General features: G+C 50.5%; 1 protein-coding gene across 3 annotated transcripts in view; it reads right to left on the bottom strand.

Annotated features, from left to right (window-relative positions):
- The window catches only part of RBM33 (RNA binding motif protein 33), a 113633-nt gene that overhangs the window by 28835 nt on the left and 64829 nt on the right, over positions 1-19969 (bottom strand). For all 3 annotated transcript variants that reach the window (XM_040434161.1, XM_040434158.1, XM_040434160.1), the window contains exon 15: positions 17305-17946. In XM_040434161.1, coding sequence (XP_040290095.1) covers positions 17305-17946 — 642 coding nt within the window. The remainder of the gene's footprint in view (positions 1-17304; positions 17947-19969) is intronic.

Below are 19969 nucleotides of genomic sequence, written 5' to 3'. Positions count from 1 at the left end.
GATAAATCATTTTCCAGACAAGGCTCTATCTATCCGAGGTGGAGTCAGCATGGTGGTCTGCAGGATTTATTAATGTATACAAATACCAAAGGGAACGGCCAGCTTAGAAAACCTATTCTATTTAACCTTTTAAGTAACTATGGGTTAATCTGGGAAGGGGTGTAACCCGCAGGCAAAGTGGAGGACAGTTACAAAGAAAGGACCTGCGCTGTTCTGTTTTATGGGCGTTCCGGAGACCGCCGAGGGCTGCTCTCTGCTATCTTCGGAACCCCCATAGAAATGGACGGCGCGGCCGCACACCTGTTTAAAAAGGCCACTCCTTTCATTTCAGGGGGGCTGCGGGGGCCCCATTCTCGTGATCGGTGAGGGTCACAGTGGTAGGACCCCCACCGATCTAACAGTTATCCCCTATTTTGTGGATAAGGGATAAGTTCAAACAACTGGAAAACCCCTTTAAGGCCTCACGCACACGACTGTATATATTCTGCAGTCCATTACTCCTGGATCCACAAAATACCGATGCGGTCCATGTGCCGTCTACATTTTTATTTTGCGTATCCATTGTCTTCAATGGGTCAGTGATCTGCCTTTAGGGGACATATTCTATCCAATTTTTGCAGAACAGACAGATGGATGTGGAAAGCACACAGATGGTCTATGTGCTTTCCACATCCGCATGTCCATTCTGCAAAAGGATAGAATATGTCCTATACGTGGCTGCAAAATACAGACCACGGAACCAAAAATGCAGAAGCCACATGGATGGTATCTGTATTTTGCAGACAAGAAATTTGCAGACCTCAAGATTCATACGGTGGTGTGCATGAGGCCAGTGGCGTTGCAAGGGGGGTGCTGGGTTTGCTGGGGCAGCTGTCATATATAGAGATATAGTAGAGCTGAGTGTGCTGGTGCAGCTGTCATGTGTATTAGATGTAGCAGTGCTGGGTTTGCTGGGGCAGCTGTCATATATAGAGATATAGTAGAGCTGAGTGTGCTGGTGCAGCTGTCATGTGTATTAGATGTAGCAGTGCTGGGTGTGTTTGGGCAGCTGTCATATATAGAGATATAGTAGAGCTGAGTGTGCTGGTGCAGCTGTCATGTGTATTAGATGTAGCAGAGCTGGGTGTGTTTGGGCAGCTGTCATATATAGAGATATAGTAGAGCTGAGTGTGCTGGTGCAGCTGTCATGTGTATTAGATGTAGCAGAGCTGGGTGTGTTGAGGCAGCTATCATTTATAGAGATATAGCAGAGCTGAGTGTGCTGGGACAGCTGTCATATAGAGATATAGCAGTGCTGGGTGTGTTGGGGCAGCTGTCATGTGTATAGATGTAGCAGAGCTGGGTGTGTTTGGGCAGCTGTCATGTGTATTAGATGTAGCAGTGCTGGGTTTGCTGGGGCAGCTGTCATATATAGAGATATAGTAGAGCTGAGTGTGCTGGTGCAGCTGTCATGTGTATTAGATGTAGCAGTGCTGGGTTTGCTGGGGCAGCTGTCATATATAGAGATATAGTAGAGCTGAGTGTGCTGGTGCAGCTGTCATGTGTATTAGATGTAGCAGTGCTGGGTGTGTTTGGGCAGCTGTCATATATAGAGATATAGTCGAGCTGAGTGTGCTGGTGCAGCTGTCATGTGTATTAGATGTAGCAGAGCTGGGTGTGTTTGGGCAGCTGTCATATATAGAGATATAGTAGAGCTGAGTGTGCTGGTGCAGCTGTCATGTGTATTAGATGTAGCAGAGCTGGGTGTGTTGAGGCAGCTATCATTTATAGAGATATAGCAGAGCTGAGTGTGCTGGGACAGCTGTCATATAGAGATATAGCAGTGCTGGGTGTGTTGGGGCAGCTGTCATGTGTATAGATGTAGCAGAGCTGGGTGTGTTTGGGCAGCTGTCATGTGTATAGATGTAGCAGAGCTGGGTTTTCTGGGGCAGCTGTCATATATAGAGATCTAGTAGAGCTGAGTGTGCTGGTGCAGCTGTCATATAGAGATATAGCAGTGCTGGGTGTGTTGGGGCAGCTGTCATGAGTATAGATGTACACTTAGCCAGCTATAACAGTAGAAGTCTCATATTTTATCAGGTGCCAACCCCCCTCCACCCATTTGCCAGTATCAAGTGCCACCCGCTCCCCCCATGGCAGTAACAGTCGGGTATTAAAAGAAAAAAAAAAAAAGTATAAGTGTTTTTTTTTTTTTTTTTTTTTTTTTTTTAATACCCAACACTTATACTTTTTTTTTTTCTTTTAATACCCGACTGATACTGCCATGGGGGGAGCGGGAGGCACTTGATACTGGCAAATGGGGGGAGGGGGGTTGGCACCTGGGGGGGAAGGGGGGAGATGGCATGGCACTATGATACTGGACATGGGGGGGGGGGGGGGGGGGGGGGGGGAAGAGAGGCACTTTATACTGGCACTTTTGGGGGGGGAGATGGAATGGCACTATGATACTGGGACATGTGGGGGGGAGGAGAGAGGCACTTCATACTGGCACATTGGGGGGGGGGGGGGGTAGAAGGCACTTCATACTGGCACATTGGGGGGATGGGAGATGGCACTATGATACTGGGACATGTGGGGGGGAGGAGAGAGGCATTTGATACTGGCACATGATGGGGGGGGGCATCTATGGGGACACTTACTGGCACATTATTGGGGGGCATTATGGGGGACACTAGGCCGGCAGCCTATCAGAGGCCAGACACTGAGGGAATCTACTGGGGCACTATATATGGGGCATTTTATACTGGTACATTATGGGGGGCACTAGCAGGAAGGGGGGAGAGGAGCACTATGGGGGAATTCACTGGGGGCACTATATAGGGGTATTTTATACTGGGACATTATGGGGGCACTATGGGGACATTAGCTCAACTGGGGGCATTACAAGGGGGTATTTTTTTGCACTGTCACATTAAAAGGAGAATTATTTCTACTGGGGGGGGGGGGATCATTATGGTGGGCTTTATTACTCCCCTATGGTATGACCCCTAGTAGCAGCACCAGCCTCCCCCTGCTCTGCTATCCCTCTGCCCCTTCTCCAAATCCTTATTATGAAATCTCTCATTGGGATAAAACACAACACCAGCTCCGCCGAGCCCCCCAGCCAAGTGTTTAAGTGGTGTCCGAGATCCCCAAGGGCCGAGCCAAGTAATTGTAAGTTTTCATGTGAAATATGTTTGTTATACACATATAGCATCCACTGTGCCCCACAATATACAGTATACCGCTACACTGTGCCCCACAATATACAGTATACCTCTACACTGTGCCCCACAATATACAGTATACCTCTACACTGTGCCCCACAATATACAGTATACCGCTACACTGTGCCCCACAATATACAGTAAACCGCTACACTGTGCCCCACAATATACAGTAAACCGCTACACTGTGCCCCACAATACACAGTAAACCGCTACACTGTGCCCCACAATACACAGTATACCGCTACACTGTGCCCCACAATACACAGTATACCGCTACACTGTGCCCCACAATACACAGTATACCGCTACACTGTGCCCCACAATACACAGTATACCGCTACACTGTGCCCCACAATACACAGTATACCGCTACACTGTGCCCCACAATACACAGTATACCGCTACACTGTGCCCCACAATACACAGTATACCGCTACACTGTGCCCCACAATACACAGTATACCGCTACACTGTGCCCCACAATACACAGTATACCGCTACACTGTGCCCCACAATACACAGTATACCGCTACACTGTGCCCCACAATACACAGTATACCGCTACACTGTGCCCCACAATACACAGTATACCGCTACACTGTGCCCCACAATACACAGTATACCGCTACACTGTGCCCCACAATATACAGTATACCGCTACACTGTGCCCCACAATGTACAGTATACCTCTACACTGTGCCACACAATGTACAGTATACCTCTACACTGTGCCCCACGATATACAGTATACCTCTACAATGTGCCCCACAATACACAGTATACCTCTACAATGTGCCCCACAATATACAGTATACCGCTACACTGTGCCCCACAATACACAGTATACCGCTACACTGTGCCCCACAATACACAGTATACCGCTACACTGTGCCCCACAATATACAGTATACCACTACACTGTGCCCCACAATACACAGTATACCGCTACACTGTGCCTCACAATATACAGTATACCGCTACACTGTGCCCCACAATATACAGTATACCGCTACACTGTGCCCCACAATGTACAGTATACCTCTACACTGTGCCCCACAATGTACAGTATACCTCTACACTGTGCCACACGATATACAGTATACCGCTACTGTGCCCCACAATATACAGTATACCTCTACAATGTGCCCCACAATATACAGTATACCGCTACACTGTGCCCCACAATACACAGTATACCGCTACACTGTGCCCCACAATACACAGTATACCGCTACACTGTGCCCCACAATATACAGTATACCGCTACACTGTGCCCCACAATATACAGTATACCGCTACACTGTGCCCCACAATGTACAGTATACCTCTACACTGTGCCACACAATGTACAGTATACCTCTACACTGTGCCACACGATATACAGTATACCGCTACTGTGCCCCACAATATACAGTATACCTCTACAATGTGCCACACAATATACAGTAAACCGCTACACTGTGCAGTCTGTTCTATAAGCACCATTGTTTTGTGGTGGCGGACAGAAAATAATCTGGAAGTGCCCCTCCCGAGACCAGGCTCTGACTGCTAGGGGGGGGTCTGCTGAGCTAACGGATGCCCCCTATGGCAGTAGCACCACCATAGCCCCCATATATGGCAAAAAAAGGGTTAAGGGGTGACACCATTTTCTACCGCACCGGGTGACACCAGCCCTAGCAACGCCACTGCATGAGGCCTAAAGCTGACCACTGGTGGTCCCAGCATTCAGACACTTTCTGATATGCCTAGTGTCACAGGACCATTTTAAATGGGTTGTCTGGGATAAGAAAAACATGGCTGCTGTCTTACTAAAAGAGCACCACACCTGTCCATAGGTTGTGGGGTGGATTGCAGCTGAGCTCCACTGAAGTGAATGGATCTGAGATGCAACACCACGTGCAACCCGTGGACAGGAGTGGAAGAAAACAGCCATGTTTCTCTCTTTAACAAGGAAGGATGGTCCAATGCAGAAACCTCTAACAGGGAAACAGAAAATTGCCAATGTTTATTAGTGGTAACTAAAGAGTGGATAAAAGTATAAGCATTTAGGAATCGGACGAACATGAGCCACCCATGTCACAAACAGGGACACTGTCATGTCATTTACACCAGTCGAGGTCTAGATGACACCCATGATCACTTGAACAAAATGGTGTCGATGCCTGTTAAGCAGCTCAACCCATTTAACTCTCAAGAACCAAACTAGATTTCCCCAATGGGCATCATGTGTGGCAGAGGTCGCACTGCTTTTTTTGCAAAAGAGTAAAAATACTCCGACCACTTTTTAAGGAGTATTTTTACCCGAGGAGGAGTACGAAAGTTACGGTAATTCAAATACATAATACGTAGGCCTACACTTGCTCTCATCTGCGTTGGAGGCTGCACTTGGAGCCTCTGTTGCAGATTCTGTTGAAAGACCAGACAAAAAAGCCTTGTATGCAGCACTTTTGTCTGGTAAAAAGACAGGATCCAGAACGGAAACTGAACGGATCCCATCATAGCCGGCTGAATCTGTTCAGCTTCTTCCCTGTGGGGTGACAGGAGGAGGGGGGAGCAGGGCCGCTAGTGGGGTGACAGGAGGGGGGGAGCAGGGCCGCTAGTGGGGTGAAAAGAGGAGGGGGGGGGGGGGAGCAGGGCCGCTAGTGGGGTGACAGGAGGAGGAGGGGGGGGGATCAGGGCCGCTAGTGGGGTGACAGGAGGAGGGGGGGATCAGGGCCACTAGTGGGGTGACAGGAGGAGGGGGGGAGCAGGGCCGTTAGTGGGGTGACAGGAGGAGGAGGGGGGGATCAGGGCCACTAGTGGGGTGACAGGAGGAGGGGGGGAGCAGGGCCGTTAGTGGGGTGACAGGAGGAGGAGGGGGGGATCAGGGCCGTTAGTGGGGTGACAGGAGGAAGGGGGAGCAGAGAACTGGGAGACTGGACTGAACCATGATTGGGGGAGGGGGAATCAATTACTTAAGGAATGACAGGCCAGGCTTTTCACTGCCACAAGACAGCCGGGGGAAAGGGGGGGGGGGGTGTCACAGGCCCAGGGGCAGCTCTTCTTCTCTCAGACCAGTCACATGAGTCCACAACCCCTCAGCTCTCCAGCAGCCCTGTCATGTTTGCCAGGGTCCTTGGGCAGCGCGCCCCGCTCTCCTTACCACAGCCACCGACGGGAGCCAGCCCCTCCTCCTTCCAGCTCCCGCCAGCTTCCCCTGCCTGAACCGACCTATATCGCTCTGGCGCGCCAATACCCATACCCAAGCAATAACAAAGCTCCTTGATGTAAGGAGCTTAGTTATTGGCTATTTCATGCACAGGCAGCATTGCTGCGCTGCCTGTGCCGTTCACAGCGCGCCGATCACTGAGCTGATGATTGTGGGGGGAAAAGTGGCGTATTGGTACGCCTTAGACTTTTCCAGGGAGTAAAATCACCTGAACAAGCGTCATAGACCTGCGACCTCTGATGTGTGGTATATATTAAAGAGGTTCTCCGCTTTGTATGATCCCTAATTGCTAAAAGTGTTTCTCGACAATAAGTTTATCATATAGCATTCCTCTGCAGGTAACCCCAGCAATCCGCTGTATGCCAGTTATGCCACAGGTTAGACAAGAACTGTCAACTGCAAGAACTTGTAATGGTCGAGGACCATTTGCCTGAGCAGAGAATTTTTTTTTAAATATATATATTTATTAGGAGTGGGCGATATGGCCTAAAATCTATATTGCGATATAATTTTAAGCATGTGCGATATATATTGTGATAAGGAGACTTTTGTATTACTTACCAGTAAAGTCTCTTTCTCGCTCTTCCTTGGGGGACACAGGAAACCATGGGTATAGCTCTGCTCCCTAGGAGGCGTGACACTAAGTGAAAGCTGTAAGCCCCTCCTCCATCAGCTATACCCCTCAGCCTGGAGAAGAGACTGCCAGTTGCGTGTCCAAGTAGTGAAAGATAACCACCAACCGGAAAAAAGAACTGTCGAGCCCCAACGGGGGCAACCAAGCCGGAACCACAACTGTAACCCAAATGAAGGGCGGGTGCTGTGTCCCCCAAGGAAGAGCGAGAAAGAGACTTTACTGGTAAGTAATACAAAAGTCTCCTTTTCTCGCCCATATTCCTTGGGGGACACAGGAAACCATGGGACGTTCCAGAGCAGTCCCAGAAGGGAGGGACCAGAACAAACTAGACCAACACCAGAGGCATCAATCAACTGCCGCCTGCAACACCAGACGGCCTAAAGCAGCGTCAGCCGACGCATGAGTATGCACCCTGTAGAACTTGGTGAAGGTGTGCAAGGAGGACCAAGTGGCCGCCTTGCAAATCTGCTCCGTAGAAGCCCGATTCCTCTGAGCCCAGGAAGCCCCGACCGCTCTAGTGGAGTGAGCGGTAACACCAAGGGGCGGAACCTTGCCCTTGGCGAGATAAGACTCAGTAACAGCCATCTTGACAAAACGGGCGATAGCAACTTTGGATGCCGCCATCCCTCTGCGCGACCCCTCCGGAACCACAAAGAGCGAGTCAGTACGCCTGAAAGAGCTGGTTACCTCCAGGTAAACCTTGAGCGCCCTGACAACGTCCAGGCGATGAAGCTCCCTCTCCCGCGGGTGGGAAGGGGAAGGACACAAAGAGGGGAGAACGATGTCCTCGTTCAGATGAAAGGCGGAGACCACCTTAGGAAGGAAGGAAGGGACCGGACGAAGAACCACCTTGTCCTGGTGGAACACTAGGAAAGGTTCCAGACAGGAGAGTGCAGCCAATTCGGACACCCTCCGAAGAGAGGTGACGGCTACAAGGAAAATAACCTTGCAGGACAGAAGTCGCAAGGAAACCGTCCGCAGGGGCTCGAAAGGGGAAGCCTGGAGCGCTGAGAGAACCAGGTTCAGGTCCCAGGGCGGTACCGGAGGACGGTACGGGGGAACCGCGTGAGCCACACCCTGAAGGAAGGTCTTGACAGGACCAAGGGGGGCCAGTGGGCGCTGAAACAAAATGGACAGCGCAGACACCTGACCCTTCAAAGAACTAAGGGCCAGCCCTTGGGCCAGTCCGCTCTGCAGGAAGGACAAAACGGTGGGGAGAGAAAAGCGGAGCGGAGGAATCCCCAGATCGGCACAGAACCCCAAAAAGGTCCTCCAGGTCCTATAATAGATCCTAGAAGAGGACGGCTTACGGGCGCGGATCATGGTGCGGACGACGTCCGCAGAAAAACCCCTACGCGTCAGGACGGTGGTCTCAACAACCACGCCGTCAAACGTAGGGACCCTAAACGCGGGTGGAAGATCGGTCCCTGAGAGAGAAGATCTTCCCTGGCGGGCAGCGGCCAGGGCGCGTCTGCCAGGAGCAGCATGAGGTCGGCATACCAAGACCGGCGGGGCCAGTCCGGAGCGACCAGAATCACCGAGACGCCTTCCGCCGCTATCTTCCGAAGGACCTTGGGCAGGAGAGGGATGGGAGGGAATATGTATGGGCGCGCGAAGCCTCGCCAAGGAAGAACGAGGGCGTCGGCTCCGCAGGCTCCCGGATCCCTGGCCCTGGACAGATATGCGGGGACCTTGTGATTGAATTTTGAGGCCATGAGGTCCACGTCCGGTATGCCCCAACGAAGGCAAATGGCCTCGAACACCTCCGGGTGAAGAGACCACTCGCCGGGGTCGACGGTGGTGCGACTGAGGAAGTCCGCCGCCCAATTGTCCACCCCTGGAATAAAAATTGCAGATAGGGCCGGGACGTGGGCTTCCGCCCAACGGAGAATGCTGGTGACCTCCCGCATTGCTGCAACGCTGCGAGTGCCCCCCCTGGTGGTTTATGTACGCCACGGCCGTGGCGTTGTCCGATTGCACACGAACTGGATGACCCTTCAGCAGATGAGTCCAGTGTCGCAGAGACAGAAGGGCCGCTCTCAGCTCCAGGACATTGATCGAGAGTTTGGACTCCGATGGAGACCAAATGCCCTGGACGGATCGGGGAGGAAACACGCCTCCCCAGCCCAAGAGACTGGCATCGGTTGTAACCACCAACCAGTTGATCGGCAGAAAGGACCTGCCCAGAAGAGGGGACTGCAACCACCAGCGGAGAGATGACCGTACCGGAGGCGATAGATGGAAGGGATGATCCAGAGACTCCGGCGATTTGTCCCAGGAGGAGAGGATCGCCCGTTGGAGAGGGCGGGAGTGAAACTGCGCAAATGGGATTGCCTCGAAGCAGGCAACCATCTGCCCCAAGACCCGCATGCAGAAGCGGAAGGACGGTCGACGGTGGAGAAGGAGACCCTGAATCGCCCGACGGAGGGTCAGACGTTTTTTCCGAGGGAAGACGTACCTCCGCCGCTTCCGTGTCTAAAAGCATTCCCAGGAAGACCAGTTGTCTGGCGGGAGGAAGGGAGGACTTGGGGAAGTTGATGACCCAACCGAATCTCGCCAGAGTCTCTAGAGTGAGATCCACGCTGGCAACCGCTTGGGAAAGGGACGGAGCCTTGATGAGGATATCGTCCAAGTACGGTAGCAGAAAAACACCCCTGGAACGGAGTAAGGCCAAAACCGGGGCCAGGACCTTGGTGAACACCCGGGGGGCTGTTGCCAGCCCAAAGGGAAGGGCGACAAACTGGAAGTGGAGGTCCCCCACGGCGAATCGGAGGAAGCGATGGTGACACCGGGCTACCGGAACATGGAGGTAGGCATCCTGTATATCGATGGAAGACATGAAATCTCCCTGCTCCAGGGAAGCCACCGCGGAACGGAGGGACTCCATCCGAAACCGTCGAAGGAAGAGAAAACGGTTGAGCTTTTTGAGGTCCAAAATGGGCCGCACCGAACCTCCCTTCTTGGGAACAACAAAGAGGTTCGAATAGAACCCTTGGAACCTTTCCTCTAGAGGAACGGGGGTAATCACCCCTCTGTCCAGTAAGGCTTGAACAGCCGCGGAGAACGCAGCCGCGCTTTTCGGGTCCCGCGGGGGGCGGGAGCGAAAGAACCGATCTGGAGGGAAAGACGCAAATTCGATTTTGTATCCTGAGGACACAATTTCGAGAGCCCAGGCGTCGGAGATGTGAGCCATCCAGATGTCCCTGAAAAGGAGGAGCCGGCCCCCCACCCGGGTGGGTGGGGGCGCGCCTTCAGGCAGAGGATTGCTTTGCTGCGGGTGTGCGGGCAGCCTGCGGCCTGCGCCAGGAGGGCTGTGCCCGAAAAAACGGCTTCCTACGTTTATCCTGGGGAGGGGCCGAAGCGGCAGCTGCGGGGGGAGCCCCAGAGGTCCTGCGGGAGGACCGAAAACGAGACGCACCGGGGCGTCCGCGAGGGGCGCCCCTGGCTTGGGGTTGAGGGAGATGGGTGCTTTTACCACCCGTGGCCTCCGAAATAAGCTCGTCTAGGCGGACCCCGAAAAGGCGGGAACCCGCAAACGGTAGCCCCGCCAAGGAACGTTTGGAGGCAGCGTCCGCTTTCCAAACTTTCAGCCAGAGCTCCCTCCTGACGGAAACCGCCAGGGCGGAGGAGCGTGCAATAAGGGCTCCCGCATCAAGGGAGGCCTCACAAACAAAATTCCCGGCCCGAATAATAAGCTGGGCCAAGGAACGTAGGTCCTGGATGGGGACGTCCGAGTCCAACTCCTGTTCCAGCTGCGCACCCCAAGCAGAGATTGCTTTACCTGCCCAAGCAGAGGCAAAAACCGGTCTGAGAGCAGAACCGGAGGCAGCAAAAATGCCCTTGGAAAGGGTCTCCATGCGACGGTCCTCCGCTGACTGAAGAGAGGACCCGTCGGGAACAGGGATGGCCGTGTTTTTTGACAGACGGGCCACAGGGGGGTCCACCTTGGGTGGGGACGACCAGGTGGCCACGACATCGGCTGGAAATGGATAGCAAATGTCCAGCTTCTTGGGATTGACAAAACGGGCGTCCGGGCGAGCCCAAGCCTTAGACACCACGGAGGAGAAATCAGAGTGGATTGGAAAGACTTTTGAGGCCTGCCTGGGTCTGATAAAGGAGACGCTAGCTGTGTCAGAGCTAGGGGGGTCATCCTGCACCTTAAAGGTGTCACGAATATCCGAGATGAGTTGACTCATCGCTGAGGCTAGCTTGGACGGCAGGGCCGAGTCCATTTCCAAATCTGAAACCGCCAATTCACCTTCAGAGAGCGAATCCTTTGGAGAGGAGAGGCTCGTCTGGGTGCGCACGCGTGGCGGGGAGAGGGAGGCATCCGAGGAGGAGGCTCGCTCTACTCTAAGACGCTTCTGAGAGTGCCTAGCTCGGGAGGGGTCACTAAGAGGGAGTGAACCCGCTGCAGCGGCAGAAGCGGTGGACCCGGAGGGCGCGACAGTAAAAGTAGCGTCCTGCGGGGTAGGTGGCCTGTCTATTAGGCGGCCCACGACATGAGTGAGGCTTTCCACGGCCTGGGACAGGGATCTAGCCCAGTCAGGCGGGTCAGAGGAAGCAGGGAGCGACACAGCGGGCGACTGAGGCTGCGGTGGAGCTCGGCATGCAGGACAGTGCGGATCAGACTGCCCGCGGGGAAAGGGTTCCCTACAAGCAGTACAGGCATGGTACCAAGGCTTGGCAGCTGCAGAAGGGTCTGACATGGTGGAAATGTTGCCTTATGGGAGACCCCAGGGCAAAAGGAACGGAGATTACACCCAACAACAGTACTGGCACGGAGGGGGTTAACAGTCCTACCAGACCCTGCAAGCGGCCGCAGCAAGGGAAGCAGACTGAAGGAGGCTGTGGAGGAGAGGCAGCCGGCACGGGGATGAACAGCTTCAGGATCGGACGTAGAGAGGATTCCACGCAGTATGCGATGTGGAGCCCGACGAAACCGGAAGTAGCGGAGCGCTATGAAGCTCCGCCCACCCCTCGCCGCGCTGAAGAGACGCAAAGCCGCGCGCGCGCGGCAAAATGATTTTAACCCCCAAGATTGGATGAGTGCCGGCCAGCTATGGCGCCTGTTCGTGCCAAGGAAAAACGGCCCCCAGCCTACAGCCGTCCCTGAAGGCATGAGTTCGTGCCCTGCCGCTAATAAAGTGAATTTTTGCCCTGACAAAGTCCCCCCCAAATGATACCCGGTAAGGTGCCGGTAAGATATGCCCATGGGGGGGGGGGGGGGGGGCTCGATGTAGCAGCAGTGGGAAGGAAGGGGAGGCTGGAGCAGCCACTCTCACCATACGCTGTCTTCGCCCTCAATCCATCCAGCAGGGTCGCCCCTTCAGCTACTGGCACCGCAGTGGCAGGAAGCCGGGGGAGGGACTTGGCGTGCGGGCGACCCTTGAGCTGGCGGGACGCAGGGGAGCGAGGCTGCCCTGGTCCACCTTGTCTTCTGTGGGGGAGGCGGCAGTGCGGTATTACCGGCACTGGCGCAACTCAACCCCGGGAGAAACAGAGGGGTCTAATGCGCCTCTGTTGTCCCTGTAAGTAGAAAAAAATCGAATTAAAACAACAAATAACGCAAAAAATAAAAAATTATAGGAAAACAACCCTGCATAAGCAGGGGGTGTCTTGCCTCCTTGGACACTAAGCAAAAAACTGGCAGTCTCTTCTCCAGGCTGAGGGGTATAGCTGATGGAGGAGGGGCTTACAGCTTTCACTTAGTGTCACGCCTCCTAGGGAGCAGAGCTATACCCATGGTTTCCTGTGTCCCCCAAGGAATATGGGCGAGAAATATTGTTTTCTATATTTGGGAAGGGGGGGTGTTTAAACTTTTTTTTTTTTTTACTTTTTATTTAATAACTATTAGCCTCCTTAAGGGCTAGAACCCTTGTCATATTCACCCTAATAGAGCTCTATAGGGTGAATAGGACTTTACACTCTCCATGCTGCCCTGTGCACACAACAGCAGGGAGCTGACCATGGCAGCCAGCCTCATGTGCCCCCCAGCCTCTCATGTGCACCCCAGCCTCTCCCTCTTATCAACCCCCTCTGGTAACTCAAACCCACCCCCACTCCCACCCCAGTATTAATCATTGGTGGCAGTGGCCACAGGGTCCCCATCCTCCTCCCCCTCTCCCCCCCATCATTGGTGGCAGTGGGCAGTTCCGATCGGAGTCCCAGCAGTGTAATGCTGGGGCTCCGATCGGTTACCATGGCAGCCAGGACGCTACTGAAGTCCTGGCTGCCATGTTATGTTAGTGAGCAGCATTATACTCGCGTGCGCCGTGGCCACCGGGCGCTCCTTCTCATAGGTCTGTGCGGCGCATTGCTAATGCTATAAGCATTAGCAATGCGCCGCACAGACAGAAGAAGGAGCGACCGGCGGCGCACGCGAGTATAATGCTGCTCACTACCATGGCAGCCAAAACTTCAGTAGCATGACTCCTGGCTGCCATGGTAACCAATCGGAGCCCCAGCATTACACTGCTGGGACTCCGATCGGAACTGCCCACTGCCACCAATGCAGAGACTGAAGAACATTCCCGGCACCCGACCTCTAACAGGACGCTGTGATCCGCGCGATTAACCCCTCAACTGAGGGGTTAATTGTGGCAGATCGCAGCGTGCAGTCATAGGGGCCGGGATATGGCCAGCACATAAACGCTACGTTGGTATTCAGGCATTCATTGGTGGCGCAGTGGCCACAGTCCCTCCCCTCCTCCTCTGCTCTTAGGTGGCAAGTGGCAGCCGCACACAGTGGGGAGGGTGGGACTCCCTCCTTATCCACTGTGCCGGCTCAGGAGAACATGGTGCGCGCCGAGAGCGCGATCATTCACTACCGCTCCGTCGTCATATCGCGGTCCGGCGATATGCACAAAATCCATATCGTGGCACAAATTTATATCGCATATCGCCTACCCCTAATTTATAAATTTATTTATATATATATATAAAAATATTTTATTTTTTTCGCATTCTTCTGGGAGGGAGAATAGAAATATTCTGCTTCATTTTTTGTAACTGACTTCTAGTTTGGCTTTCAAAACTGCATCAAAATGACATGTAGGAAAGCACCCTCTGATTGTGGGGTGCTTATAGAAGGAGGATACTATTAAACAGATTGTTGCATTAGAGCACCTTATCCCCTATCCACAGGACAGGAAATAAGTGTCTGATCAGCGGCGGTCTGACCACCGGGGGCCCTGCTGATCATAAGTGGGGCTTGTGTTCCCCCTTTAAAAGAAGCGGTGGACACGCATGCGTACTGCTGCTCGACTCAACTCTTTTGGGGCTGCCGGAGATGGCAGACGTCAGAAGTCCCATAGAGCTGAATGGCTTATACGGGGAAACACAGCCACTGCTCTCATAACTGCGGGGGCCCCAGCTGTTGGGACCCTGGGCCAGGCCAATCAGACCTGCGGAAAGGGGATACGTTGCTGTAATGGGACAACCCCTTTAACACACTGCTGTCAATTTAGTTATACATTTCCAGGAGGATTAAAACAGGAAGAGTTTGGAGAAAAGATGCTCCACAACTGACATGTCAATAGACTTTCCAAACCCTGGTCATACGAATAGAGTTTTTACAATGGAGCTGAAAAGCTCCACAATGCCATTAAGGGGTTACTGAACAAGCTGCCTTTTCTACAAGCTAATCCTGGTACATACTGGGCAGCGCCAAGGTATACAGCACCGTAAACAGATGGGAAGGGAGGGGAGACTTGATTAAAAAAGGAAATTAATATTTAACAGGGAAAAAAACGCTTCCCACAATCGAGAAGACAACATAATGTGGCCAATGGCCTTTACATTGGGAGAATACGCTTATTCAAGCAAAGGTAATGTATTAATCTCGGGGACAGACTTATGCCCAGTGGCCTTAAGGAAGGCTCTCTGCGGGGGTTTCCTTTTGTCTGCAGCACAATTTTCTGCAATAACCATCCAAAATGCGACTTCAATTTGCTGTGGAAAGTGACTGATTAACATTCACTTTAAGAAATCGGCTTCTAAATGTTTGCAGATAAATCCCACACAAGATCCTCGCCTGTGCTGCCATCCCGCCGGCTGTCCTATGGGGTTAAATATCTCTGAAAACATCCGGGGTGATCAATCTAAAATGTTTGGAGAGCGGTGACATCCTCGAGAGGTGGGCACAATTAAATCGCAATTCGTCTGCCGGGAAGGCTTTCCTGCTCGCTCCCCGCTGTCGTCTGTCACTCTCCCTTGCATTCAATTGGCTGATGAGCTTTTCTTAAAGCCGCGCAGACCCTCAACTCACCAACGTGCACCAAATGCTGGGGCATCTGCACTCCTATTTTACTGATAAGTACAGAAAAGCGCTGAAGGAGGAGAAATAAATACTATGGGAATCGTTTCACACACTGGAAATAAGCGGCACTTAATTGCATTTTCTGTTGACCCTTGACTTTGAGGGGCCAAACGTATAGTTCAATATCTGGAGGATATAATTAGAAAATAAGGAGGCAATGAATAGGGAAGAATGTCTGTAGAATGGTTTTAAAGGGGACCCATCACCTCTCCTGACGTGTCTGATTTAGTCGACCCTTGCAGTCCCCATGCAATAACAATTCTGGAGTGTTTTCATATAACTATATGCTGTTACTGTATTATTCCTTCTAGAAGTTCATGAACAGTGGGACAACTTGGGTGTTCCTGCACAGTGTCACTATCCAATCAGTGTTTACGGCGTCATGACACCCGACCAACTGGTAACACCCAAGTGGACCTGTAGGGTACAGTCCAATCACTTCTAAGTGACATTCATTTCGTGCAGGCTTCCAAGTAGTTATCCCACAGGATAAGTGATAAAGATCGGATTAAGGCCTTATGCACACTACCGTTCCGTTTTTGGCGGTACGCAAATCACGGATCCGCAATAAATGGATGGCGTCCGTGCGCGTTTCGCAGTTTGCAGAATGGCACGGACAGCCTTCAATATAAATGCCTATTCTTGTCCGCAAAGCACGGACAAGAATAGGACATGTTATATTTTTTTAGCGGGGCCGCGGAATGGAGCAACGGATGCGGACAGCACATGGCGTGCTGTCCGCATCTTTTGTGGCCCCATTGAAGTGAATGGGTCCGCATCCGAGCCGCCAAAACGGCGGCTCGGATGCGGACCCAAACAACGGCCGTTTGCATGAGGCCTAAAATCGATGATCCCAAGAATGAGGGATTTCTGAGACTACTCTCTGAATGGAGTGGTGGTGCGCATGTCTGCGTCAGACACAGTGGACCAACACATACACAAACAATGCGCTTAGAGAAGGGACTGCGAGACCCATCATGCTCGGGAATGTGGTGGAAGACATCCGGCAATTCAATATGTGATACACAGGATTTGTGGGACGACCTCCTTTATAAAAAAATTAAAAATAGCTGGTACATATTGTGCTGTATTTTCTAGTTCTATGAATGGACCCAATAATATAATCAATTATGAATGAATATTTGCATTTTGTATGTCTGTAAAAATAACTAAAAAAAGATCTGCTAGATATAACCCATGGCAGCCCAGAATGGAAGCAGCCACTGTTTTCACTGCTGTCTGCACATCAAGAACTGGATACGGACCTTCACATATGAAAAGTTATCATTTTGGAGGGGGAAGGGGGGGGGGGGAGAAGTATTCAGCATCACATTTTAAATTGACATCGTAGGGACAAAAAAAAGGAAGAGACTTAGGCCACGTTAATGTCTGCCAGACCAAAAAAGGTGCATGCAACAGTTTTTGTCCAGCTGAAACCCAGAATTTATGCTGAAAAGCTGACCAGATCACCGCCAGACCTCATAACAGTCAAAATAAATCTGGCAGGCTGCTCTCTGCCAGAAAAGCCTGCCGGATCTGCAGCCGGAGATGTGACCGCGGTCTTAGGCTACATGCACACGAACGTATTTTGTTTCCGTGTCCGGTCCGTTTTTTTTGCGGATAGGATGCAGACAGCACACCGTGTGCTGTCCGCATCAGTATGTCCGTTCTGTAGCCCCGCAAAAAAAAAAAATAAAAAAAAAATAGAACATGTCCTATTCTTATCCGTTTTAGGCATTGTTACAATGGATCCGCAAAAAATAAAATAACGGATGTCATCCTTTTTTTGGCGGATCTGCAATTTGCAGACCGCAAAACACATACGGTCATGTGCATGTAGCCTTACCCTGTACCCAAATGTGAATGGGCCTAAATTTCAGCTGCGTAACTAAAATCCCTTAAAATGGAGAACAAGAAATCATTTTGGACTTACCGCTCCAGATAATTTAATGACACGGACTTTCGTGGCTAGATGCGCTTGGTCGCCACTGCTGCTGTTTGACCTCTGCATGACCGTCCTCTTTGTACCCATGGTTCTTTGTTCCTGGGGCATCCCCTGAACTGGAGCTATCTTTAAAGTCTGTTGTTGCCCAAACGGGGCAGGGGACCCAGCAGGGCGAAGCAGTTGTAGTTTTGCAGCCTGGTTTTCTGCTGCCACCCAATTTTGTACAGTCTGTTTAATAACCTTCTTCTGCAGACCCTGTAATGATACACCGGGTCCAGACGTCTGCAGAAGGGGTATTTTCTGCGGGGTCACCAGTGACAGCGACTGTGGCTTCTTCGCTACAACTCTATTTTTTACATTTGGTCGGGGCTGCTCGGTGACGTGAGTCATTATCGGGTTGCTGGTAATTTCCACCTTTGCTGGTTGCTTATCAGCCTCCGGTGGGGCCTGCTGTGCCACGTTGGGCGGCTGATGCTGCTGCTGTGAAAGCCGCTCAAGCAGTTCCTTTTTCCTGGCACCAGCCTGTTGCTGCCGTCGCAGCTCCTTCTGCTTTAAAATCTCTTCTCTTAAGCGCTTCTGTTCTTCGATCTTTAAGCGATATTTTCTAGTCTCTTCATCTTCGTCAGGGAACTAGAAAAAAAAATAAAAAATGTAAAGAAAAAAACTAACAAAAGACAAACCTTCAAGTACAACAACTATGACAGTTTTCTTCCACCCTGGTTTTGCTACAATCATCTCCCTCAACGCAATTGTCAGTTTCACCACGCACAGAAATGGTTTGCAGCTCTCTATAAATACAGGATGAAACACGTATGGAGATACCAGGGCGCCCTTCTGTCAGATCGCTTTATCTCCTTCCCTCCTGACAAACTAACAAAGGTAGTGAGGTAAATGACCTGAAAAGGTTTCATTAGAACTATTGATTTTTTTTCTTACAGAATTTTAAAGCGTGATCTCCAACTCATTTGTCACACAATAATTGCTTATAATGAACACCACAAGTCAAGTGGCTGACCTTGAACTCCTGCACCCTTCTCAGGAATCAAAATGATGTCAACGGCAAAGCTGGAATATTAATGGTATACGGCAACGACTTATTATTCTGCGTTCTTGCCTTCTCTGGATGAAAATAATAAGCATCAAATAACCTTTGCTCGGTCTGTGCTCTCTAATAAGAAACCAGATGCACTGGAAGTTTATTAGGGGACATGTGGACAGGGCATCTTACTTTGAAATGGGGGGGGGGGGGGGGGGGGGGAGGGGGGGGATCAGAAACGGACACAAGTTCCTTAACTGAGAACCTAAGGAATAAAAAATAAAGCACGGGTTGGAAATCATAAGCAGACAGTAATGGACATTACCGTAATCTGAAAGCCAGTATGTCTGAACCAAGCATCTGTTACGGCGAGATCTCTAAATTAGGGCAAGTATTCGAGATCCCATTAACTTTAACTTAGCGGGAGCAATACCATCCGCATAAACCCACCTATAGTATTAAAGGAGCATGTACTGCAAGTACAGCATTAGATTCTTAATGGATGCCCCTTAAGGACTCAGCCCTATTTCACCTTAAGGACCCGGCCATTTTTTGCAAATCTGACCAGTGTCACTAAGTGATGATAACTTTAAAACGCTTTGACTTATCCAGGCCATTCTGAGATAGTTTTTTCATCACATATTGTACTTCATGACACTGGTAAAATGAAGTAAAAAAAATTCATTTTTATTTATAAAAAAAATGCAAAATTTACCCAAAATTTGTAAAAAAAAAAAAAATAGCAAATTTCTAAGTTTCAATTTCGCTACTTCTATAATACATAGTAATACCTCCAAAAATAGTTATTACTTTACATTCCCCATATGTCTACTTCATGTTTGGATCATTTTGGGAATGATATTTTATTTTTTGGGGATGTTACAAGGCTTAGAAGTTTAGAAGCAAATCTTAAAATTTTTCTGAAATTTTTAAAAACCCAATTTTTAGGTTACTTTGCGAGGCTTACATAATAGAAACCACCCAAAAATGACCCCATTCTATAAACGACACCCCTCAGGGTATTCAAAACTGATTTTACAAACTTTGTTAACCCTTTAGGTGTTCCACAAGAATTTATGGAAAATAGAGATACAATTTCAAAATTTCACTTTGGCAGATTTTCCATTTCAATAATTTTTTTCCGGTTACAAAGCAAGGGTTAACAGCCAAACCAAACTCAATATTTATGGCCCCGATTCTGTAGTTTACAGAAACACCCCATAGGCGGTCGTAAACTTCTGTACGGGCACACGGCAGGGCGCAGAAGGAAAGGAATGCCATAGGGTTTTTGGAAGGCAGGTTTTGCTGAACTGGTTTTTTTGACACCATGTCCCATTTGAAGCCCCCCTGATGCACCCCTAGAGTAGAAACTCCATAAAAGTGACCCCATCTAAGAAACTACACCCCTCAAGGTATTCAAAACAGATTTTACAAACCTCGTTAACCCTTCAGGTGTTCCACAAGAGTTATTGGCAAATGAAGATGAAATTTCAGAATTTCACTTTTTTGGCAAATTTTCCATTTTAATCCATTTTTCCCCAGTAACAAAGCAAGGGTTAACAGCCAAACCAAACTCAATATTTATGGCCCTGATTCTGTAGTTTACAGAAACACCCC

Source organism: Bufo bufo, chromosome 5 (assembly GCF_905171765.1).
Source record: "Bufo bufo chromosome 5, aBufBuf1.1, whole genome shotgun sequence".
NCBI lineage: Eukaryota > Metazoa > Chordata > Amphibia > Anura > Bufonidae > Bufo > Bufo bufo.
The sequence above is the reverse complement of the archived record's forward strand: the minus strand, read 5'-3'. Positions and strand labels throughout refer to the sequence as shown.